General features: G+C 34.5%; 1 protein-coding gene across 14 annotated transcripts in view; it reads right to left on the minus strand.

Annotated features, from left to right (window-relative positions):
• Positions 1-1,003: 1,003 nt before the first annotated feature.
• FIP1L1 (factor interacting with PAPOLA and CPSF1) overlaps positions 1,004-27,462 on the minus strand; it is a 65,779-nt gene continuing 39,320 nt past the window's right edge. For 9 of the 14 annotated variants that reach the window (XM_027102951.1, XM_027102949.1, XM_027102944.1 and 6 more), the window contains 6 exons: positions 19,672-19,698; positions 17,587-17,641; positions 16,138-16,193; positions 9,562-9,775; positions 2,121-2,258; positions 1,042-1,356 (listed from right to left, as the gene is read on the minus strand). In XM_027102951.1, coding sequence (XP_026958752.1) covers positions 1,209-1,356; positions 2,121-2,258; positions 9,562-9,775; positions 16,138-16,193; positions 17,587-17,641; positions 19,672-19,698 — 638 coding nt within the window. In that variant the 3' untranslated portion in view covers positions 1,042-1,208. Of the gene's footprint in view, positions 1,357-2,120; positions 2,259-9,561; positions 9,776-16,137; positions 16,194-17,586; positions 17,642-19,671; positions 19,699-27,462 lie in introns of all 14 variants that reach the window. The other 5 variants (XM_027102952.1, XM_027102950.1, XM_027102946.1 and 2 more) reach the window with 2 other exon arrangements.

The following is a 27,462-nucleotide window of genomic DNA, read 5'->3' on the forward strand; positions in this document are numbered from 1 at the left end:
TATAGCTGTCTTTTAGTATGTGATACTAAGTTCATTTCTATTATCACTATTTAAAAGTTCCTAGTAATTCATTCTTTCAAAACCATGTTGCTACCATCACTGACAAATACCTTCTAAGGGCTATCCCTAAAAATGTTCACAGAATTCTATAAACTTGTACTTTCTTAAATGTAATGGGAAATGACTAATCTAAAGCTTATTTATTTTTATTCACAGTATAGCTAGTAACTGTATACAAACTCTACGTGCTGCTCAACCAATGAGCCTTGGAAGAACCATCAAGACAGGCCAAACCAGCTTGACCTAGCTCATAAAAGATGGCTTTGAGGCAATTCAAATTTGTCACAGTGACGAGTATTTTGTCCATGTGCCTGCCAGAAACTACATTTAGGGCAAGTTATTTCAGAGGTCACCCAAGTGCCATTAGATTTTATTACTTTGGATAGAAAAGTTCCCCTTTAGTTTCACCATGAACCCAAATTTAGAACACTGAAAACCTGCTATCAAAAAGTTGTAGTATCAGGCTTCCCTGGTGGCGCAGTGGTTGAGAGTCCGCCTGCCGATGCAGGGGACTCGGGTTTGTGTCCCGGTCCGGGAAGATCCCACATGCCGCGGAGCGGCTGGGCCCGTGAGCCATGGCCGCTGAGCCTGCGCGTCCGGAGCCTGTGCTCCGCAACGGGAGAGGCCACAACAGTGAGAGGCCCGCATACCACAAAAAAAAAAAAAAAAAAAGTTGCAGTATCAAAACTGTATGAGTTCTTTAATATGCAAAGCAATAGTGCCACAGCAGTGATAAAAGACTAGTTTTAATCTCAAGACTCAGAGGTGCCTTTTGATGCATTTTGCAGTGCAACTTCTTAAGAGACTGGTATTTGATTAACTCCTCAAGGAAACTGGCCAAGAGGGAACCTTGACCTTTATCAATCAGATATTATGTACACAGCTAAACATAGCTCTTTAAATTCCCTGCTGAGTGACTCATTCACATTACTTTCTTCGATACAAAGTCATTACTATTTTTTAAATATTACAAGACAAAGATTTTTAACTTAACATGAAAAATTCACTCTTTTATTTTAGAAGAAAAAAGTTAACTTTTCATACTAAAAGAACAAGATTAAAGGCAAATTTCTTAAACATTATCCAGAAAAATAAGATTTATAGTATCTATTTCTGGCACTACTGTACACAAAAGGCCATAACCATGCCTATTCTGCAGGTGTAGCTTCGGTGCTCTCCTGTTCAGGGGCAGGCTCGCTGCCAGCTTCTTTTCCTTCTTTGCTTCTTTTAGATTTTTTGTGCTTGTGTCTCCTATGACTGTCTCCTTCTTCACTTTCATGGCGACGTCTACTATTACTAAAGAAAAAAGAAAGGTGTATTCTTAAAAATGTTTAAGTAGTGACGGATCAACCTACTTTAGGTAAATTCTCGGTATAACAGTGGGTTTTAAATAATCTAATACTTTCTTTTTCTCAAACACATTTTGGGGAGTAATTATTTTTTATGTGACCTTTATGCTGAGATTATATTTACATTTAATGCTCACCTTCATTAATATTTTCCTAGAACCCTAAGGACCATATACATTAGATTATGAGACCGACGCACCGCCCACTATGCCAAGAGGGCCACTAGGGCCCATATACTTCATTCTAAAAGACTAAATTACAAATTAGAAACTGAAGCACTAGATCAGAACAGGAAATACTTCCTAGAGTTGATTTTAGGCAAACAATAGGCATTAAAATTTAATGCTGATTTTTTTTTTTTTGGTGGGGGGGACTATAAGGCCCTGAATTTTCTTTGATTAAACTGAACATCAGTTTGTTTAATAACAATTACTACTAAAAACTGATTCATATGACAAATCCCCCCCCCACCCAAGATAATGTAGTAAGTCTAATTCTCATATTTTTTATTCCATGCTAATTTTGGCTTATGGGCATTATAATCTGGTTAGATTTCAATATCTTTGTTGAAACCTATAAGGAACCAACTATAGTCTTCCAATTAGGAACACATATAATGCTCTAGTGGTTACTTAGAAATGTTTGCTTTTACTTCCTGAAAACAAATCAATTTCTCTTGGCTTCAAAATGATTCACTATTAAAGAGCAAACCTTCGAGAGGACTTGTGTCTGGTTTCCTCTTTCTCTCTGTGTCGTCTTTCTCTGTGTCGTTCTTCTTTCTCCCGACTTGCTCTGTGGCGCTCATAGCCTCTTTCTGCATACTCCCTGTATCTGTATCGTTCTTCATCACTGAAATCAGAATAGAAACAAGTTTTCTTGACAACTGGATTGTTGATTCTGAATGACTTCAAGCTACAAAAGACGTGACCTGAGTCCAAACCAGAAGTCCTAATGTTAGCATCTTACACAGAATAGGTGCAAAGTATATACTTGTTGAACTGAGAGGAAAACAATGCTGCTCCCAAATTAGTACTAGATCTAATACAAGAATACAAAATATATAATGATTACACGTTATGTTAAAGGGCCAAGTTCTGTGCTTTCACAGTTGTTATAGGGTAGAAATTTTATATAAATGCTGTTTTTCTTCAAAATTTGGGAGCTGTAACTGATTTAAATTTTAATCAGCGGCTTCACTTTACTTTTTAGACTTAAAAGCATGTTTGTGTATCTCAGATTTCCAACCAAAATTCTTAATGATATTTATAAAATCTTAGGCACACAGTTAAGATTCTAAAAATATATTAAAAATATTTGGCTTATGACGACATAGTCCAAGTAGATAAAGGTTCTTAAGGTTTTGAATCACATAAAGTATACATTCATCTAATGAAGTAGTATAAACATTAAGAACAGAGTGACATCAAAGCAACTTCCATTTTCCAGTGCAAATTAGAAAGCAGGCAATTGTAAACCGCCATATATTGGCATTCTTAGTAGATGTGCAAATTTATGAATACAGGCATACCTCAATGATATGAACCGTAGGTTCAGTTTCAGACCAATAAAATAAATATCACAATAAAGCAAGTCCACGAAATTTGGATTTCGCAATGCATATAAAAGTTGTTTACACTATACTGCAGTCCGTTAAGTGTACAACAGCATTATGTCTAAAAATCAATGTACATGCCTTAATTAAGAATACTTTATTGCTAAAACATGCTAACCATCACCTGAGTCTTCAGCAAGTCAACGTTTTGCTGGTTTGAAATATTGTGAGAATCACCAAAATGTGACAAAGAAACACGAAGTGAGCAAATCCTGTTCGAAAAGTGGCGCTGATAATAAAGTATCATACAAGAGACTGAAAAAAAAAAGCAATTTCCACACAAAATGCAGGCAGAAAATTGCCTACGGACATACTTGAATTCTGACATCCCAATAACTTAACGCTATCTGTGTGGTAAGGGAGGCGGGTTGCGGGGGTGGAGTGAGGAGGAGGAAGCTGGAGGGAGGGGACCATGGGAACAACTTCAAATCCATATTAAGCTCTGCCTCCATTTTCTGATTTTGGAGAGAATGGACTAGTGAAACTGGGACTGATGGTAGTCATCTTTACCTCCTTAGACCTGTCTCTCCATGTCCTTTCGTGAAAATGGAGACATACTTCTGTTTTTCTCTCAATCCTTCAAGTCTATTTTTTCTTTTTGTTCAGCACAGAAGTCAACATTTTCTACATCCTAATGTCAGTAAACTCTTAGAATGAATAAAAATATCTTTTAGAACACTGTGTACTAAAGAGCTTTGGTTTCTAGAAATATATGTTTTATACAAATTATTAAATTAGAATTTGTACATAGCCTCAAGATGTTAAGGAATCTGAGAGAGAATAACAGGAGACAGAATCAGGTGAAAGTATAAGCCATATAAAAACAAAGCCTAACTGTGGTCTCTTAGCAAAAGTGATAATTCAGGAGTGCGACACCTAAAGCCAAGTCATATTGCTGACCAAGTTATTATTGCCTGTGATACATTTTTAATGTTATTTTAAAGAGTATTCATATATGCATATATATATGGATGATACACACACACACACACACGGACACATATATTACATACAAACACGATTTTTTTTCTAATCATAAATGTGTATTTGGTACTGGGGAGGTGGAAGCGTGTCATCAGAAAGGCAATGCACCATGACAGGCAGTGTGGAGTAGCAGGAAGAGTCCGTGCAGAGCAGGCCCAGGAACACGTCCTGACTGTTATTTCCTAAGTGTATGACCCAGGGTAAGTTACTTAACCTCTGTGAACACTCAGTTTTCTCATCTGTAAAACTGGCAACAGTCTTTTTCAGGATAGTGGTAGAATTGGCAATAACATTTACAAAGTGTTTGGAACAAGAGCAGGCCCTCAAATGGCCGCTAACAGGCAGGCTCACCATCTTCATTAAATTTAATGTTAAAATTTTCAGAAGCAGAACGCTTTCTGTAAAGGTGACTGTTTCTAATAAAGTTTCTAAAGGAGAATAAACTCACACCTACCATGACAAACGAATATTAGCATTAATATTATCCTCTTTAAAAATGAGGTTCTTTGTAATGATTCCAACTGGATTTACCTAAAAATAACTAAGGTCAATTATCTCATAATTCGTCCTTTGTAACCCTGTTTTTTCCCTCTAACCCTCACACCAATTCTTGTTAGCTTTGAGGCCTTTAAGATTCTGAAGGCAGCCATCTGATGGGACCCTTCCTACAGATGGTGGAAGATTTGGTCTCGTACACAAAATGTAAAGACCCCTTCTCTGATAAGCAGCTGCAGCACAAAGGTTTCTCTGAGCCTGGAAATCATTAGAGCTCATTTCAAACACCCTAGAATGACCAGCCTTCTCTCTGGCCCACAATTAAGCGGCCTAAAAAACAGATGTTGAAACTGGTCTGTAATTTTCAAAACAATGAGTCTAATTTGTAACATCACATACTACATGCCATATTGCTGAAATCTCAGTCTTGAGGAAAAAAAAAAGGCCTTTCCTTATACTTCATTTGGATTTTCCAGAGAACACTTTATTCCTGGGATAATTCAGAACAACACAAAATTCTTCCACCTTTTTTTCCCTCTCTGGCCTTGAACTTTTAGTCAGATTTAAGTAAACATTACGCCTGATGCCCTACAGCTAGCAACATGAAAATCAAATATGGTTTAACCGTTAACACTTTTAGCTTCAATAAAAATTAAGTAGCATTTGTGCATGAGTGTGTTTGAAATGGACAAAGAATTTTATAAACACTATAATTTATGCAAAGAAAAGTTACGAGCTCTAGCAAAGCAATTCATTTCAGACTTGTTTCCTATGAAGTTCTGCATTAAGCTCCTTACCTTGTGAACATGTACATTCTAGAGATAACAGTACTATCTCAAATATATTAATTTTAACTACATTAGAAACAATTCAACTTCCCAGAAAGTAATGCGCTTGAACTTAACAGAATTCATGCACTTATGTGACTGAAGTTATTAACAGCACATGTCCCACCACACAAACTCAAAACATACACTTCAACACACACATACACACAAACATGCATGTATGTACCATACCTTTACTTATCTAGTCAATAAAATGTTACCAGGTGCCTACAGTGTGTAAGTCATATTATTAGGAGCTACAGGAAGGAAAAAGATTAATAAATCCTATGGAGTTTCTTCTTGCACTTTTTTTTACATAAAGTTTTAAACTTCTAACCAGTCCTAGATATTGTGACAATATTACATGGTTAAATCTGTAACGACAGTGTATGAGTAATTCTGTATCCTCAGCACACAACTCTGTGCCTGGTACATAACAGGAACTCAGTTACATGAGAGAGTGGCATGGATACATACACACTACCAAATGTAAAACAGCTACCTAGTGGGAAGCAGCCACATAGCACAGGGAGATCAGCTCAGTGCTTTGTGTCCACCTAGAGTGGTGGGACAGGGAGGGTGGGAGGGAGACGCAAGAGGGAAGAGATATGGGGATATATGTATATGTATAGCTGATTCACTTTGTTATACAGCAGAAACTAACACACCATTGTAAAGCAATTGTACTCCAATAAAGATGTTAAAAAAAAAGTCAGTTTACATGAATGAAAGAATGAATCTGGTTCCCCACCACCCCCGAAAGAGGAAGAAAAAAAAAAATCAAGTACAGAAAGAGTAATAAAAACAAATGAAAAGTAATAAATTTTTAAACTACCTAATTTCAAGACTAGAAAGGATTTTAAGTAATATCTCAACCATATTTCCAGTAGACAGTATGGCTCTAGTGTTGCTTTAATTTCTCTATGCTTCCATTTCCTCACCTGACAAATCAAAATTTAGACTGGATAACCCCTAAGGACCTTTCTGGATTAAGAAGTATATGATTACATGATCACATCTAACAAAACAAATGCTGTCTGAATCAAGCATATGCTCACATCTTGAACTGATATATTACTTCATCTCATCCAGCAAAATCAGAAAACTGTGTACCTTACATTTATCTTATCCATAAAAATAGCTGATAACAAAAAAAAGTTATCTTTAACTTATTTCATTCTACATTGTGAAGGTACCTAAATGGATATGTTAATTAGAAAGATGCCCAAATTAACGCTTTGATATAAGGGTTGATTTTTATCCATTTCAAAACCTATCTGGCTAACACAGTTTCACCAACAGTTTTCAAGATTGTTTTTTCTCTATTGTATTCACCCTCCTCCCTGATACGTGTTAAGTCATTTTATTCACTGACACATTCATTATGTTCCAGGCATTACTGTACAAAGTGCTGAGGATACAGAGATGAAAAATGATAGTCAACACCTTGAAAGAGAAAGACATGCTTTAAAGAAAATACACAAAATGCTTAGGGAGCATGTGAAGGAATAATTAATTCTTTCTTTCAGGTTCAGAGTTGCTCACAGAAGACAAATACGAGCTGAACCTTGAGGAATCAGTGAAAGTTTGTGAGGCAGAGAGGACAGGAATAACATGAAGAAGGGAAGTGCTAAACTATGAGGCTTTCCAGAAGAGCAAGTAGTTCAGTGTAGCTAGAGCATGCAGTATATTGCCTTGGGAGAGAGCCAGGGTTAAAATATAGAAAGGTGCACTGAATTTGTGACTTACGGATCAGAAAAAGAATTTTGACTTTATTCTTTATGCTAGCAATAAATGAATTCTTTCCAATGGCACAGAAAGTTTTAGGGAATCAACTTCTAGGTCCCCAACTTCCATATTTATTCTTTCCTGAACATGAACTGCCTAATGATACACCTGCAGGTAACACATATGCCACTTCTCTGGCTAACCTCTCCTCCATCACGTTCCTGGCCTTTTACAAAAGAAAGGCATTCTTTTCACCAATTTTACTACAGTACATTATTGGCTCAGGGTATAAAAACCATCATGGCATCAAGAAGATCTAATTTAAAATATTAGTGTCAGTAAGACCTATTTTATTCAAAGAACCATAAAGCTTCTATAGGGCTTTAGGCCTTTCTCTCTTATACATCTGTCTGCTACAAAGTATGAAGTAAGAAATGGAATATTTTGGCCTGTGTCCTGGGATGTTCTAACGTCAGATATCGTGTAGAGTAGTGTGGAGTCATAAGAATTTTCCCTGAACTAGTAAAAAAACAAAACCAAAAATTCCTTCTGAAGGAAAGCAAAAGAAAGTGCTGGGGAGGCAGCACCTTATTTTGAATTCTGTGACTATTTTATCTTAGACTTAGACAGGAAATATGGATTAAACTCATTTAACTGAACAGAAAAATGAAGTCAGACTTTTTTCCCATAGAAATTGGGTGTGATGTGGCTGCTGGCTTGACAATAGGAGCTGTCTTTTACCAGTTAAGTTATTTGGTAGCTATTTTCCATAAATGGAATGGGGGAAATTTGCAGCTCCAGGTTTGCATGAAAATAAATATCAAATACACATAAAGGTGTTTCATTTTTACAGACATTTTGGAGAAGATATATTTCCATTTTCCTAACCCTTTCTAAGCATATTAAGTTGAACAGGGTACCTCTAAAATAAAGAGTATTAAGTATAATTGGTAGTCTTCTGATAAGTCTTGGTAAAGCCCTTTTGGTGTTCTTCCAAGAAACTGAGAAAACTAAAGACTTTGGAAACAGGGTCTTTGCAGATGTAATCATCAAGGCAAGACGAGGTCTGACTGGATTTGGCTGCACCCTAATCCAAAGACTGTTACCCTTATAAAAATAGGGAAATTTGTACACAGACACAGAGAGGAGAATGCCGTGTGAAGACAGACACAGATTGGAGTGAAGCATCATCTACAAACCAAGGGATACCAAGGATTGCTAACAACCACCGGAAGTTACAAGAGAGGCGGGGAACAAATTCTCTCAAAGCCTACAAAAAGGAACTAAACCTGCTGCCACCTTGATATCAGACCTCTAGCCTCCAGACCTGTGAGAGTAAATTTCTGTTGTTCTAGGCTAACCAGTCTATGGTACTTTTATTGTAGCAGCCGTAGAAAACAATTTCACCAAGTAACAATCAGGTGGTTTCCAACTATCTGCTTTTAAGAAAACTGAGCCATGAGGTAATAGATTCTTAAAAGTAACTTTTCATGACAGGTTAGCTGTGTAATTTTGACATATCACGAAATCTTAAAGTGCTCAAATAACTTAGTGACAGAACCGCAACAAAATTCCATCAATTCTTATTTACATATTTTATGTGAACAAGGTTTCTCAATGCTTACATTTATATATTAAAAAAAGAAAGAAAGAAAGAAATATAATCAAATGGCAAAGGCTTTTTTCCCCTAACAGTAGTAACATTCATTCATGGATACAAATATTATTTAGGGATGGGAAGAAGCGCTTCCATCACATTAAAGAATGTAGTTATGTTAAATTATTTTTCAGAATTTGTATTATATTTATATATAAAAATAAATAACTAAAATCAAAAAATTTTTAAATACTTAATCTTATGGTCATTAATTTTTTAATACATTTTAACTTACATAGGTATGTTGCAGGGAAGACTGATAGGATGGATCAATTAAAAAAACTTTCAAGAAAAAAAATATTTTGATATTTTGCATTAGAATAAAATTCTTTGGGGGACGTGGCTCAGAAGTAAGAATTCAAGCACAAAAAGAAACGCAGAATTTCCAACTGTTACAGAGCTTGTTTATGTATTTTTAAAAAATGGATAATGATGTTCAGCAAATCACTATAGTATTCTTAATCCAATGGATATATAATAGAGTAATGATAACTTTATTTTAAAATTGTGAGATTTATAACAGACTGGAAATTATATCTATATAGCCAACTATTTATACTTAAGGTGAAAAATTTTTGACGCCAAGATAAAAATATGTGAGGGGGTATGACATTTTCAAAATTGTTTTAAGGAAGAAATGAACAAACAAATTTGAAGACTGCTGCTTTAGGTAGTGGGAAGTCCTTATGAATAAACAGCCTTGATGCTTTTAAAATGGCTATCCTAACTACTCTTCAAGCAATCCTTTCCCAATTGTAGTGGATCTTCCATCCTGGCACTGAATATAAATTATAAATTCTGAAGTGCATATAAAATACAGGTGTACAAATTACTGCACGCTGAACATACCTGTTGAAAACACTCGGCGTGGGACTATGATCACGCTCCCTCTCTCTCTCTCTGGTGCGTTCTCTTTCTCTGTCTCGATCACGATCTCGTTCTCGGTCTCTGTCTCTGTCTCTATCTCGGTCTTTCTCTCTTCTTGAGTAATAGTCCCATTGCTTACTGGTGTCCACAAGACTAGGCCATGAAGGAGCAGAACCAGGAAGGTGGGGAAAGGCAACTACAGAGAAAAAATAATAATAATTAAATCAAAAGTTATGGTACCTAAAAAACAAAGAAGACCAAAAAAAGTAAATATCCCACAAAAATGCTTCACTAGATTAAAAAAAATTATTTTATATATAGAATAGAGAAATAACATATGGTGAATACCCACAGTCTGGGTAAATACCCAGAAACAAACCTTAAAGATCTAACATATAGACTCTTCATTTTGCAAGGTGAACAGCAAATGAGAATTAGATACACCACAAACTTCCCAATACATCAAAAATATAAACCAGAATACATAAGGACATCTTCAAAGTGCTGAAAGAAAGTAACAACCTAGAAATATGTACTCAAAATTATATTTCAAGAATAAGATTAAAACAAAGGCATTCATAAACAAAAATCAGCGAAAGTTATAAACAACAGAGTTCACCAAAAAAAACTTCTACCAGATATATGCATATTACATTTCAAGAGTAACCACTAAAAAACAGAAATAAGTATATTATTTCAAAACAATGTAGGGAAAAATAGAATTTTTTAAAAATCACCTGAAAAATTCAGTCAATTCAAAACAGAACTAGAAAGAATGGGGGTATGGGAGACAAGTGTGAATAGCTCAAAAATCACAATACAAAAGACACTGAATTAATTAATCAGTTAAGTGACAGAGATTATTGATTTGTACTTTTAAAAATTCTACCTAAATGCTGAAGATAAGAGACATAAAAAACACACAAAATGGTTGAAAGTAAAAGAATGGGAGAAAAAAAGGAAAATACTAATAAAATAGTAATAAAATAAAATACTAATATCCCCCAATTTCCATATGAGTAGCTGTATTAAAGCAGACTCATACAAAAAGGATTACTCCGGGAAGAAAGGATGACTACTTGAAGGTGGAGGATGCAACTGACCAAGAAGACAGAACAAATTAAACTTCCAAATATCTAACACCATTGCCTTACTTTTTACGGAGTAAAAACTAACAGAATACAGGTAGAAATAGAAAAATCCACCATGATCGTGGGAGATTAACATACTCTTTCCATTACTGACACTTCAAGCAAACAAAAAAATCACTATAGATATATGAGGACCGAGCAAAATACCGCTAACAAAGTTGATTTAATGGACATAACATAGAATACTGCCCAGGGCAGGTAAAGAATACTCATTCTTCTCACCCATATGAAACATTTATAAAAATATACTATGTACTTTCAAAGGATAAGTGTAATAGACACCATGTTCTCCGACCACCATACAATTTAAATTAGATAAAAATTAAAAATTATGGGAAAATAATCTCCATATATATCAAATTTAAAACACACTTCTGATAACTCAAGGGTCAAAAAAGTCATAAATTTAAAATAATTTAAAAACCGAACATAAACAAAAACCCAATATATCAAAAGTCTAGAAATGAAAACTGTTCTGGAGGGAAATTAATCTTAAAAAACACTACATTAGAAAAGATGGAAAGTGAATGAATTAAGCTTTCAACTTATGAACCTAGGAAAAAATAGAAAAATCTAACAGAAGGGAGATAATAAAGATAAAAGTAGAAATCAAGTAAATAGAAAACTACCATAAAATAAACAAAGCTAAAAGTTGGTTTTTAAAGACCAGATGAATAAAACATGATAATCTTTTGACAGGATTAAGAAAAAAGAGACCTCATAAAAATTATCAGAACCAATAAGGGACTACAACTACAGATGTTGCAGAGATTAAACAATACAGAGAATATTATATACTTTAGACCAACACATTAAGTAACTCAAGAGTGAAAAGAAATCTTTACTAGTACCATAATTATTAAAGACATTAAACCCGTAATTTAAAACCTTCCCACAAGACCAGATGGCTTTTACAGGTGACTTTTACTACAGATCACTCTAATAATATACAAACTTCCAGAGAATAGGAAAAAAAGATTATTGCCTAACTTATCCCATGTGGCTTGTATAACCTTAATACTAAAACCAGTTAAGGACAGTACAAATAAAGGAGAATCACAGAACAATCTTACATATGAACTTAGTTGTCAAAATCCTAAATAAGTCAGTGTTTATTTTTAAAAATAAAAAGGTAAAATCAATCATGACCAAGTTAGGTTTACCTCAGCAAATAAAAGGTGGCTCAATATTAGAAAAATTTAGAAATCTGCCACATTTAACAGAGAAGGAAAACAGTATGATCAACTCAGAAAGCATCTCATAAAGCTCAATATCCGTTCACAGTTTAAAAGCCCTTGGAAAACAAGAAGAGATTTTCCTTACACTGACATAGGGTTTTATCAAAAACCTAAGAGTAAAAATCTAGTAGTATAAATATAAAAGCATTTCCTTTAAAAAAAGGGGGGGGTATCCCCAGACAAGAACTCCACTTTCAGTACTTCAATATTATATGGAGATCCTAGCCAGAACAATAAGACCAAAAAAAGGGGGTTGGGGGCGGGGGGAGGTGAGGAATAAGAATCTGAAACGGAAGGAATTGCAGATGATACTGCCTGAAGAGAATTCACAGACAAATTATAGTGAGAGTTCAACAGGTAACAGGCTACAAGATCAACATATATATTGATCAATATATATACATATAAATAAAACAAAAACCAATTATATTTCTAAATACAAGCAAACACAAACAGTACATGGAGCTTAAATGAATATACCATTTATAAGAACAAAAAATAGGTACCTATGACTAAATCTAACCAAAGATGTGCAAGAAGTGTATGGAGACAATTATAGCACTCAGCTGAAACACATTAAAGAACACCTCCCTAAATGGAGAGTACTTGTTCATACATTAACACAATGTTGTAAGGTATGAATGAATTCCTACAAATTGTTCTAGAGCATCAATGTAACAAATAACATGGTATAGTAAGAGAAAGGACTCTGGAGCAAGGCTACAAGGTTTCAAAGCCTGCCTCTGCCACTTATTGTGTGACATTGGGAAAATGGCCTTAATCTGGCTGTTCTTAAATTCCCTAGTCCATAAAATGAGGGTCGTAACACTATGCCTGCTTTATAAGACTGTGAGGATTACATGAGTTAACAGTGTTTGTCATACTGTATGCATAATATAAGCGTTAATTATTAATAAAAATCAACAGAGTTTTTCATGGAATTTGCAAAGTTGATTCTAAAATAGATATATAAGAGCAATGGCCCCAAAATACTTCTGAAGCAGAATAAGGTAGATAGATTTCGCTGAACCAGGTATCAGATTTACTAAAGAACTCAAAATTAAGGTAGTGTGGCATTATTAGCACAGGGACAGTTAAATTAACCAAATGAATAGTCTAGAAAGGTAAGAAACAGATCCATGCATGCAGGGAAACTTGATACACGAATGGAGAGATGACACTGTAGATCCCTCAGGAAGGATAAACAAGTAACACTGGGACAATTACATCTTTACTTCATAACGTAGGCAAAAATTAATTCCAGATGGCTTAAGAACTTACACAGGAAAAAGAAATTTGAAAACTTTTTTTGGGGAAAAATGTATTAAAGAATATCTTTGTATACTTGAGGTAGAGAAACTCATGGTTCAAATATGAACCCAATTAAAATGTGGTATGACTTTGCACAGTTGATGAAGTGTTAAAAAAAATGATACTTTTAATGTATTTGCCATAGAAAATTTCTTCTTTGAGGGGCTTGAGTATAATTATCGCTATAGTACAGAATATTTACACAGTCATAATAATGTGACTATGGTTTACTGTTTAGCTTTTAGAATAAAATATTTGTCAGGGCACAGATAATTTTGGTTACAAGACAGAATGTTAGAAGTACAGCTGATCAAAGCAGGGAGGCAGAGGTGGAAAAAGAGGTGAAGGCTTGGAAAGACACAGTAGTAGAGACTGATGGTACATGAAACAGAGGGTAGGTATATAAATAAAAAGAGGAAGAAAGAGTAATATAATTTCACTTCAGGGGAATAGGAGAGGAGTAATGATGGTAAGTGAGTAAAATATACATCCATCACAATAAGAAGATAACAGATGGTATCTAAAGTTATATAATCAAGAAATAGGGTGATAAGCCTATGCAGAAATGCCATGCAGACCATCAAAAGAACTAAAAACCATTAAAAATGTCTGTCTCTGCAGTTCTTCAATATTCCTGCAAAGATTACTTTTAAACTAGGTATTACTTTGTAAGCACAATCTTAATATGCACATCAAGAAAAATCATTGTTTTCCATCTACAGTTACTTAGTTTAGTAGTATTTGAGGATGAACTACAAAATTCTAAAATAAACAAAAGTAAAACAGAATTACCGATAAAGAGGAAGTAGTATTTATCATCTTCATCCCAAGGCTTTGTTTGACTGGAATAAAGAAACCTAACTTTCCTCTATTTAATTCTTGTGCTATGCTTTATCATTGTTAGTACTAAAGACATCCTCATTAAAGGGGGGAAAACCGCTCATCTCTGAGGGGGTGGTAAAGAGTGAGCAGAAAACTCTTGCTTTTTTATTAAAAATGTGCATGTATTACTTTGAGAAAAAGTTAAATGCTTAATTAGCCAGTTTTTTAAAAATGAAATCTTCCACAAGGAAACTGAGCAGGTAATCTCAAGAATAAAGTCTTATTCTTTCTGATATGGGCTATTCCTCAAGTTCATCTGTACTGAAACAAATATACAGGAATTTAATGACAAAGCAGAAAATGTTAAGTGCCATAAAAAAGGTAAAAATAAATTTTAATTAATTTTATAAGTAATGCTTATCGAGTATGTACATATTACAGGTACTGTGCTGAGTCCTTTATATTCAAGCTTCAATTAACAGATGTGAAAAATAACCGCCTCCAAGTGCAGAAAAGGGAAGGAACTTGGAGCTTGTTGGAGATGGGGATAATCAGAAAAGTAACAGCTAATATTTGAGTGTTTATTAAATGGCAGGACTAACATGCTTCAGTGTATTCTCTCTGATCTTATGAGGAAGAATCATGCTCTCCATTTAATGGTTAAAGATCTACAAAAGTCACATAAATAATGAGAGGGGGAAGCAAGATTCCAACCCAAAGAGTATGACTTCCTGGGAGCCCAGGGGAAAAAATGTGACATAACCACTGAAACAAATAACAGAAAGACTACCTTTTGATGTGAATGAATGGAATATGTGGCTTTGAACAAGGTGGGTCTGAAGGACAGTACAAAACCCTGACACAGAAACCTAGAAGGTTAACTGAAAGTATATGACTGATACAAATATCTGATCTCTCACCAAGCCTTACAAATTCTACTCCTTAAATGCCTTTGGAACCACTAATTTTCTCCATCCCCCATGGTATCCGCTGAATTCAGGACTATAAGTTTCTTCCCCTGGATTACTCTAACAGCTTCTTGTTCTCCCAATCAAGCAGGCATCTCTGCCCTTCCCACCTTTCTCCCACACTACAAATCCCCAATCTCCTCACAGTAAGTAGCCAGAATGGACGCTTTTCAAATGTAAACCTAACAATTATGCAAATCAGCATAAAACTAAATGGCTCCTCACAGCCCTCTGACTAAGGTCTAAACTCTACAGCATGGCTGTAATGCCCCCGCACCATTTCTTATCTCATCTCTAGATGTTCATCGTATTCTCTACTCTCCAACCACACCACACTTCACTCAGTTCATAAAGCCTACCACACTCTCTCACACCCCCATGTTTCTGAACATGATTTGAACCCCAAATCATCTACACCCCACTCCAGTGGAGTGGGAGACCCCTCCATCATGCTCCTATGATACCCTCTTCTGTCACCTGGTTGTTTCCTCACTAGCTTATAATTTGTTGAAGGCAAGCAAACCTATGTCTAGTTTACTGTATCCTTAAAACCTAGTACAATGCACAGCTCTTTTAAAATAAATGAATGGATCAAGAAATCTAAGCAGAAAGTGGTATTAGAAGGCCTTAGAAGGGATAAAGTTGTCAAGAGTGAACATGAAGGAGAACCTGCCAAATGATCTAGAAGAAAAGATAAACCAGTGAGGGGGAAAGATGAGAAAGAGGTTAGTCAGATACCGTGAGTTAAGAAACAAAAAAGATTATGGACAGTGAAGATCGACAATTTGGTGACAAATCCTAAATCCTTTTGGGAAAAGGCAAGGGACAAATATCCCTGTTGTGTCACCATTTGTTAATTTTTAAAAGTATGGCTGGTAAAGAAATGAAAAGTATTCTGTTAAGTGACCTGGAATATATGTAAGACCTAGTTATTCCTGTAGTAAATATTTTTTAATTGCTCTGTAAGATAGTACTTTAAACAATGGAACTATGTTTCTATTGTTTTAAAAGTACTTAAGTACTTTACTGATTCAAACTGAATCTGGGCAATTAAAAAATAACACTTACCATTGCCATATGGAAAAGCACGTGCAGAACGACTATCATAACCAGAGGAATGTCCACTGTCGAAGAAAAATATATTTTTATGTGTTGCAAGGAAGTTCTGAATTTTAATAATTAGGTGCAAATGCAAAACATAAAGCAGAATTATGACTTTTATTTAATCACCATATAATGGTACCTGTAATTCTGTAACTTTTTTTAATACTTAAAAACACAAGCTGTTTAACCTCAAAACCTAACACCTACTTGTAAAGAAAATATAGCTTGTTAGTATTAACATGAGTAATCCAATCAATTCAGCCTGACTCACAATAAGTAACAGAAACTTCGAGGCTAACAAAGTATTTCAGACTTTAGTTAAAATTTTGCCTTAAAAAACTGACTTTAATAATTAAAAATCAGAAATTCAGCGCTACTGATAGAATCAACAAATACTACTTTTTAACATTTTGATTGTGAAAACAAATATATGTTTAACAAGAACTTAAAATTAAATCCTATGGTCTCACAAGTCACACTTCACCGAGTTTTATCATTTTGTTTGAAAATCATATGCTTGGTTTGATGTTATTGATGTAAAGTTCTCACAATTTTTCTTTTTATATAGTTTAAATCATTTTTTCAGAAATACAGTATTTTTTATAGAGTTTATTTGCCACTTAAGAGGAAATAATAATAGCTACCATTTATTAGTTATTTCTATCTGCAAAGAATGGTGCTGATGCTTTATATTCACTAGCTGTTTTAATCTTCACAACTCTATCAACCCCCCATTTGGTAAAAGAGGAATCTGAGTCTCAATGAATAGTTTTGAACCTTGCCTAAGAACACAAAGCTGGGAAATTCTGAAGCCAAATTTGAACCAGGTTAGTGTGATTCCAAAACCTATGGGGTTAAACATGGTATTGCCATCCATGAGGTAAATGTTCTTTACCACAGCATTCCAAATAACATAAACCATAAAAGCAGGGTATAAAAAATAAGGCTACCGCCACGCAGAAGGGATCCAATCTCCCTTTGTGGAAGCTGAGTTGCACTGGGTAGCAAGGAATAAGGCAGCTTTGCTTTACTGTGGTCCCTGAAAATAGTTATCCTTACTTAATCCTAAAACAGACATGCATTATTCATGATTACTAATCATCTGTTTGTACATCCCACAAAACTTGACTACAGCCAAGATTTTACAATCTAGGGGTTTCTTTAATAAGAGTATCGTAAATCAAAGCAAGATATTTCAAAATACTATCATTTAGTTTTCTTTGTCCTGTTTTGTTATTAGGCTATAGGTCCAACATCTTATATAAAAGTAACTAATACAGATCTAGACTTATGAATTAAAAGGCAGGTACTATTGTTTATAAAATTAAACCTTTGAAAATATTACCAAGATACATATGATTCTTCTGTCAGAAGCCTATCAATGATAAAGTTTACAGTACCCATACTGATTACCTTTCTATTGTTGGTATAAGAGACGGAGGTGGAGCGCCTGGTGGAGGAGGAAAACCTGAAACATTCAATCATAAGATAAAAAAAGTTAACAGAATGTACACTTAATGCCAAGAGTTAAGGTTGCTGTGTGTCACTAAATTTCTCTGGGGATATAATGTGCTTCTCTATGTTATAATGGACAGAAAAAAAGTGGAGCTTAAATTTATGAACAGATTTTTGGAGGAATATAACTTTAAATGAACAGTCTGGTCTAATACACAGAGCACAAACTGGGAGTCAGGACACCCGGTCTTATTTTCAGCACCACACACAGCCCATTTTGTGAGTGTGAGAAAGTTAATCTCAATGCCTTACCTTTTCCATATATAAAACAGTAGTAGTGTTGCCACCAGATATATTTTAAGTATTTTAGAAGAAAAGCAAATAAAATAGCATTTACCTCTTTCAAAAAATATTTTGAGAGTTTAGATGTATATAAATTTCCTTAAAATGTATAATTTATAAATAAAATCTTACCAGTAAATATATAAATGCTTAAGGCTGAGAACATCCATCATAAAATACGTTTTAAATAGCACAACCCTAAAGAACTAATTTATAAAGAAAAGCACATAATATAGTTTTTAAATTAGTTTAGAAATGAAATAATTTGCACCTTTATATCATGAGGTCTGCATTGTGAATAATTCACAAAACCTAAATGAAATACCACAGAGTATGGCTACAAGGGACCTTAACAGTTAAATCTACTCTGCACTTTCAAATTCAGATAGGCAATAAAATATCCCAACAAGACTTGAAGATTCTACAACTTATGATACCAATTCCTTATGACACCAATTCCTGCCAAGCTTTAATAACCCTATTAGGAAGCACATTAAATTATATAATTCGAATCTCTCTCACTACAATTCATATGCTGATCTGCATGAGGACAAAAAGCAATCCATTGAAATACATGTTTGAAAACACTTCCACTAAGCCTTTTTAGTATTCTAGGTAAAAATGAACCCCAGTTCTCCTAACCCTTCTCAAAAGTCCATTTAAATCCATTTTTAGCCCTGCTTCAAGCTGTTTCAAATTCACCATGCTCATCTTCACTGTGTCCAGTTTTTAGGTTCTCCTCTATTAAGCATCTTAGCAGTGTAAAATTTAGCAATTACTACATTAGTCCTAGAGTCACAATCCTACTTTATATAGCCTTACAATCACTTCTTTTTAACCTATAAAGACACACCAATGATTCCTTTATGACTTTTCCTAGTACGTCTTTTTCAGCCATATTCATACATAATCAGTGACTCTCTATCCCACATCTAAATATGTATACTATCCCATGCTATCTAAACTCCACTATTTTCTGTTTATCAAGGTCATTTTGAACTTAGACCCACCCTTCCAAGCATTGTCACCTCTCATTCTCTTTATACTTCTTGACTTTTAATACTGAACTCAGTAAATACACTTGCTATCATATTTGTATCACACTACCAAAAAATAAAAAAATTTAAAAAGAACTGAAAAAAAATGTAAAAAACACTGGGCCACATATAAACTCCTATTGATCATATCCTTACAACAATGAACAATTTAATCATTGCTCTATGAACAACCATCTGTCCAGCTGTCAACCTATCTGTGTGGTTCAGAACATACTTTCTCACAACATTGAGTTATGCCAGCAGGGTAAAAATAAAAAAATCAGAAACCATGATAAAGTCAAGATAAATGATCTTTCTCTTCTCTTGCAGTCACTTCATCATACATAAAAAATTCATTGGTCTGAAAAAACAATTTTTAATAAAAATTTTATTTTTAATCCTATACTGTTTTCTTTAATAAATTGATATGGTAAAAACTTTCTCAGAATGTCTATTTCTACAGAAATGGGTAAGACAAGTATAAGAAAACTAAATATCTTAATCAAAACTCGAATGAAGCAAAGGCAGAGCTGAAAATAGGACCTTGAAATCCCAATAGCCTATTCCACATTCTAACCACATCAACACTGTCCCTCCTGTAACTGTAAGCTTGAAATTTCATGTTTATTAACAATGATGGAGAAAACATGAAAAAAAGTTTTACCTGGAGGTGGTACAGTTATTGGAATACCTAAAAAACAAGTGATGAAATTTAATATAGTAATTGGATTTCATAACCTGTTATGTATTTATGCCATCACCAAAGAAAACCTTGAAATAAAACCCCTCGCCTCATTGTCCTGGCTTATTCCGTCAAAAGCAGCATTCTGTTTTCTTGCAGAGGACCAACAATTCAAATGTACCGTCAGACTTCCTGATGAAATCCCAGTCTAACAACTTCATAACAAGGTTTCCCCCACTAGTTGTAATCACAAACGAAGTGAGACATCAGTTAAAACAGCACACTTGTGCATACACAAATATCAAACTCCATGAAATTAACACTAAGTTTGATAATCAACATCTGATCTTGTTATTTTAACAGTTTAATAGGGAAAGTGATCAATGGGCTCTTAAATACTGCAGGTAGTGCAAGGTAACTTGGAAGATGATGGATATTCACTTTAGTAAAGCTACGAGGGAGGTTCAAGTGTTAGTGTGAATTGTTTTACTGTTGTTGACAGAAGTGTGGAAAGGTTATTACTTCCCTTGACTTGTGGGAGGATAGGGGGTATAGCCAATTCATATATATAAACCCCTAGGGCACACTAAGTCTACTTCTATAGAAGTCAGTAAATACTAATTTGAGTGACTCTCACTCATTGGCACACATTATTAAACTTTAAGAAATAAGCTATGTATAAACATTCTCAATTTACATTGGTCAAATGTGCCTATAAACCCTAATTTAAAATTTATGTGTCATGCAAATTATAAGTTTGTTTGAAGAAAAATGACATTTCTAAGTAGAAAAATTTAAAAAACAAATAACTTTTTCAAGGAAAATTTTATACCATAATAACTTCAACAAAGTCAGAATGGTTTACTAAATCCAATCTTAAAAACTGCATCAAAACTATTCCTAAAGAGGAAAAAGTAATCTAATTCATTAACTAAATGCATAGGAAAAAAACGGCTTTCAAGTGTTTGCTTGTCAATGAAACATCTGCCAATAATTTATTTAAACTTTTTCTGTGCATGTTTTACCAGAATAAGAGGTTTATACAAAAAGATCTTAAAGCAGCAAATGGCCTTAAAATGAAGAATGAAGCACCTTATTTTACCACCCGTGCAATAAAAGGATACGCTAAACTTACAAAAACCAAGAAGATTGAAAAAGATATATAAGGCAGCCATCATGTTTCAAAAATCATTAGGCATCCACAAGTCTACTAAAATGAGCTACACTTCATGGTAATTCTCATCCATCCTGAGGTACCTTGCTGCTTCCTATATTACTAAGCTAAAAGAATCCAGCAAACAATACAAACTAGCAGAGTCCCAGACACCAAACTAAATGGGAAATCAAGGAAGGCAGAGCATATTAAATGTTCTTAATGTCTACTATTACTTGATTTTCTTTAGAACAGTATAGATTTTTTTAGAGCACTACTGGACTTCACTATGTGACCTAGTTTTCACATTTAAATACATGACTATTTAAATGAATGACTATTGTCCTAGGTGTGTAAGATAAAAAACCATACCAACTTCAGCAACCCACTCTGTAATCCTAATAACTTTCCCTAAGTCAATACACGAGCAACATGCATCACTTCAGCTAACTACAATGTGAATTCATGTGAAGTAAGAAAATACTAGTCAGACCTCTCAAAATTTAGTCCTCAAAAACATTTATCAAACTTTCACAAAACATAAAAATAAGAGAATATAACCAAACTATTAAGTATGCTACGAAGGTAGTTAAAATTACAAACATTTTGCTTTAAATTTTAATCTTACTACAGTAGTATCATAGGACAGATTTTTAAAAAATCAACTGAAAAGAATTAAGAACACAAAAATTATGCAACATAGATAGACGGATATAGATGTCTTTCCAAACAGTATCTACACATCAGAAAGCTGGCATGAGAACTTATAAAGGGTCCTTCTTGTGAGACCCATATTTCATCTAAGATAATTCAATGCAAATCTTTACTGGTAAGTGTTCACTGAAACAGAATTTAAAAGTTGACGAAACATTATACAATCCATTCTTTGACAATTAGCAAATGTATTTTCAAAATGCTACTAAGAAAATTTAATATGTGATATAATGTTAAACCAATACAATTTTCATCTAAAATAATCACCGTTTGGTATTTGACTTTTGTTAACAAAAGAAACAGTGTAATGAAAAAGAAAATGCATCTCAAAATTCCCCGTCCTGTCTCCCTCAACAATCACACCTGTCCTGGCCAACATACATGCTGCCCAGCCAACAGGCTTGAAATACACAAAGCACGTACTGTGTTTCTTTTTTGTATCCTTTATCTGTAAAATGAGTAGGGAAAAAATGTTTGTTTTCCTGGAAAGTTTTGCATACAATAGTAAAAGCAAGATTTCTATTACAGGCCAAAAGTTTTTGGAAAAGTAATATTGAAGTTCTAAAGGGAATGAATAGATTAGTGGTTTTGAAACTTCAGTGGCCATCAGAATCACCTCAAGAATTTGTTAAAACACAGATTGCTGGGCCCCGCCCCTAGAATTTCTGATTCAGTAGGTCTGGAGTGAGGCAGAGAATTTGCATTCCAAACAAGGAGATGATGATGTTGCCAACCAGAGACCATACTTTGCAAATCACTGGATTACATCCAAACTTCTCTACTAATTGCATTGCTGAGCACCTCAATATTCAAAACACGTAACATAAATTCCATTTCAAATTCTTATGAAACAAACAAAGCATGTGACATTCTTAAGTAAAACAGTACAGCTGTATGACAGCCTATACTATCTGGCATCTTCAAAAGAAAGAGAATAGGATTTAACTAATTCCAGTATGTAATAAGTACTTGTAAACGTAAAGAAGCATAGGGGTGGGGGGGACCTAAAATCCTATTTAGGGACTGAAGGAATTGATGCAAAGAAACAGAAAGACAGCAGACCAGCAAAACATCATATCAAAAGGAACTCATCTATATTTCAAAAACTCCCACGAAGTTAATAGAGGCTCTGTACTCAAAAGATAAATGAATAAAAATTATCTATGAACGCATTCTCAATGTATCGCATCATTATTTTATATAGCTATGGCAAAAAAGAGTTAGGTGATAGCAATCTCTGACATGGCTTCCATTGATCCCTGCCTCCTGGTATTCATGTCTTTTTATACCTCTGGTATTTATATCCTCCCCTTGAGTGTGGTCTAGATATAATGACTTATTTCTAACAGGCGAAATACAGCAAAAATGATGGGATGTCACTTCCGTGACTAGGTTACAAAAGAGAGTGACTTCTATTTTGCTGGTTTCCTCTACTGTGTTCTCAGCATTCACGCTCTGATGAAGCCCGCTACCTTGTTGGAGAGGAAGTGAATCTTTTCAACAAAGAGGTCAGTGAACTTGAACAGAAATCTTTTCTTAGTCAAGCCCTTGAGATGACCATCTCAAAGCCTCTGAAAGAACTTGAAGCAGAGGACCAGCTAAGCTGTCCCCACATTCCTAACCCACAAACACTGTTCAATAATAAATGTATGTTGTTTTAAGCCACTATGTTCTACAGTAATTTGTTATGGAGCAAGAGCTAATACATATAGTTACTACCTATCACTTCTCTATTCAGTTCAAATGAAAGAAAAAAGCACAGCAGAAGGACTATGTGAACTATGCTTTCTATTTCTCACTTGTAAATGACAAATTTCATCAACACTAGCATGTTACAAATTGATAGCCTGATCACTTTCCTTATGTCTCACCAATTTCTACTGTCAAGTCATCAAGCTCGTAAGTAAATTCTGCACAAAAAAACTGAGTACAAAAAGTTTTATAAAAATCTTTAAATATTACCTTCCACCACATGCTTTTCTATGTATCAATATTTTAAATACTATATATACATATACATCATCTACCATGTACCCTTTTAAAAAAAACAGAATGTAGACTACTATAAAACTATTTCTTAATAAAGTAAAATAATTAATCACAAAGGTACAAAAAGGAATGGAAGTAATTTTAAAGAAAAAATGTTAGAAGGTGATATGGTCACTAAACTTAAAGCAACAAAAATAGTTATCAGCATACTCCACACCTAAAAAGTAAAAAAGATAATTTTACATTAACTATAAAATGGGTGAACTATTTTATCTTTATTAAGATCTCTTAATCCTATTATAATCTAAAAGCCTATGGAAAACAAAAATTCTATGTTAGACAAAAACGTCTCTGATAGAAATATCAATATTTTTACAAATAACTTGTAAAGGAATTAATCTCTACAAGCTCACGTCTAATGGCAAAGTGACTGGAAGAGTAGCACAAACAAAAGGCAAATATTAAACCATAATTAAATTCTACAAAATACAGCATCTATGGTGTATTAAAAATATAACTATAAAGGGAGCATCCATGGGGAAAAAAGACATTTAAAAATATCAACATCCTGAAGGTGCTTTTATTTTCTATTAAAACTTAAATTTAACTGAATTGTGCCAAAAAATACTATTCGTTACACATAATTAGCATTACACCCTACTTTGAGTTTATTGAAAACACTGACAGACTCTTGGTTTTTTAAAAAAATACAGAAAAACACAACAAAATAGAAAACGAGTACAGTTCTCAAAAACTTCAAGAAATTATTTTTCAAAAGGTATTTCTAGAAACTACATTTTTAAAATGCTTACATTTTTGGCAAACAGCATCAGTTAATATGTGGATTTGCTGTGTAAGACCAAAAATCTTCATGGAACTATAAAATCAGCTTAATAAATGTTATATTTACAAAACAGCTTCTCAAATAAAGGGACAAAATTGTACTTCCTCAAGGATGCAGAAAATATTCATCGAATACAGGCCAAGCTTCTGGCAAAGCAGCAGTTCTCAAAGTGTTATCTGGAGCTTCCTGGGCGTCCCAAAGGCCCTTCTAGGAATCTGCAAGGTCAAAACTCCTTTCATAAACACTAGGCTGTTATTTGCCATTTTCATGCTCATTCTCTTACAAGTATACAATGAAGTTTTCCAGAGGCTACATGACATGTGAAATCACAATAGATTTAATGCGGAAGCAAATAGGAGAATCCGTTTTTTTTCTATTAAGCCACATAGTAAAGAGATTTGCAAAAGTGTAAAACAAGGCCACTGTTTGCACTAAATGTTGTCATTCTGGAAAAATAATTTTTCATAAAAATATTATCTTAATATGTAATGGGATTATTATGCATACTCTCAAAATAATATTTTAAATATAATATTTTAGGGCTCCCCTCGTGGCGCAGTGGTTTAGAGTGCGCCTGCTGATGCAGGGGACACGGGTTCATGCCCCGGTCCGGGAAGATCCCACATGCCGCGGAGCGGCTGGGCCCGTGAGCCATGGCCGCTGAGCCTGTGCGTCCGGAGCCTGTGCTCCGCAATGGGAGAGGCCACAACAGTGAGAGGCCCGCGTACCGCAAAAAAAAAAAATAAAAATAATATTTTAATTTCTCAGGTTTAATTTCTAATAAAAAATAGATATAACACACATAAATAAAAGCTCTCTGGGGTCTACAGTAATTTTTAAGAGTATAAAGGGGTCTGTAACCAAAAAGCTTGATAGCCGCTATGCTAGAAACCATACTGCTAACAGGAAAATAATCTAATTTTAGATTATCTAATAATCTAATTTTCTGGTTCACTAGAAAATGAAAATAATAGATTTTCTGAAAATTAAGGAAGATCTTGAATAACCAGTGTTTGTTTTCAAGCTACTGTTAGTATGGTGGCAAGGAACCATATTAAATACTTTTTCATTTAAAAAAGCTAATCCAGAACTCACAACATTCACTTAGGACCTTACATGTTTGTTGTACTCTCCAAAACAAAACCTCCTCTGCTCTCCGTACAAATCCATTGTGGCCAGAAATATGATTTTGGCCTCTCTGTCACTTTCATGTATGTTCTAGATGTATGTGTATTTGAGGGGGAGAGGAAGCAACACACCTCTTCTTTTCTGTTAACTACCTGACAGTAAAAGTTCCTTGAATGAAGCGGTCTCTATCAATTCACTGTTGCTAAGGAGTAACTGTCCACTCATGCAAGAAGCCACATCTGTAAACCTCCAAGAGCTGACCATAAATTTAATCCTCCACACCAGGGCGTTTCTGAGAGTGAATAGTAATAATTAACCTGGGACAAAACGTATAATAGGACTATTCCAAGCAAATCTGGATAACACCCCAAATTAAAGGCATAATACATCATTACTATATTTGTTCCATCATATACAGAACTACAGTCTTAAAAACTTAAGCATTTGAAAGCTAATGTTAACAAATGCAACATTAAAATGTTCAAATTAATTCCCCAAAGATTTTTCTTCATTTCTCCTTTAATTATTTCTCAAGGAAGCAAAAAGAAAACCCAAGGTTTCTCAAAGACAAATGGAGTATTTTTTAAGGCAGTACTTACAAAAAGACTCCTGAACCACAGCTTTCTTTCATTAGTTGCTCATGCTTCTTAAGGTGATCTAAATTACAGCAAACTATACAGAATATACTGTAATCATGTGACTCTGTGGTAAATGGTAACTGAAAATGTGGCTTTAATCAAGGCCTACGTTCATCTGGTATATGTACATATATCTATGCAGCCATACTGTAGTTTAAAGCCCGTGCTCATTCTGATTAATAAGTGCCTGGACCAACTGTTAATCTGATAATCCCTTTGGTGTTATGGATACATAAATATCCTGTTAACTCAATTAGCTAACATATTAAGGGAATGTCAAGTATACACAAGACCTCTGTGATTAGCGCTGCAGGGAAACATAAATGGAAATACACAGCCTATGCTCTCTCCAACAGCTCACAATCTAGTAAAATAAGGAGTAATCCAGATAGTCTCAACTTACAAATATTTGGTTTCAATATGAATTGGTATCTTTCCCTCGCTACCACCCCCAGCAAATATACCACAGATAGGTACTGCTTAACCAGCATTAGAATTCATCTGAATTTGTATTCCTTCAATGCTGACAGGATGACATGGAAATGTTCTCAAGGATAAGCATCAAAGGAAATCTGGACAGGTGTTTAAAATATGGAAAGCACGTAGCTGAAAATTAATATTAAATCGACAGCTTAAGCAATAATCACTGGTACTCTACAGTATAATGTCATAGATAAGCTAAACATAATTAAAAGATTTGTCATCCTTATAAACAGAGGTTATACGGCAAAGAAATGGAATGATCTTGCCATTTTGAAAAAGAACGCACATCCATACGGTATTTGTCTCTCTCTTTCTGACTTACTTCACTCTGTATGACAGACTCTAGGTCTATCCACCTCATTACAAATAGCTCAGTTTCGTCTCTTTTTATGGCTGAGTAATATTCCATTGTATATATGTGCCACATCTTCTTTATCCATTCATCCGATGATGGACACTTAGGTTGTTTCCATCTCTGGGCTATTGTAAATAGAGCTGCAATGAACATTTTGGTACATGACTCTTTTTGAATATATATGGAATTTAAAAAAAAAAAAATGTCATGAAAAACCTAGGGGTGAAACAGGAATAAAGACACAGACTTACTAGAGAATGGACTTGAGGCTATGGGGAGGGGGAAGTGTAAATGGTGACAAAGCGATAAAGAGGCATGGACATATATATACTACCAAACGTAAGGTAGATAGCTAGTGGGAAGCAGCCGCATAGCACAGGGAGATCAGCTCGGTGCTTTGTGACCGCCTGGAGGGGTGGGATAGGGAGGGTGGGAGGGAGGGAGACGCAAGCGGGAAGAGATATGGGAA

The sequence above is a fragment of the Aethalodelphis obliquidens genome, unplaced genomic scaffold (genome assembly GCF_003676395.1).
Source record: "Aethalodelphis obliquidens isolate GAN/ISIS:26980383/991018 unplaced genomic scaffold, ASM367639v1 scaffold6, whole genome shotgun sequence".
Taxonomy (NCBI): Eukaryota; Metazoa; Chordata; class Mammalia; order Artiodactyla; family Delphinidae; genus Aethalodelphis; species Aethalodelphis obliquidens.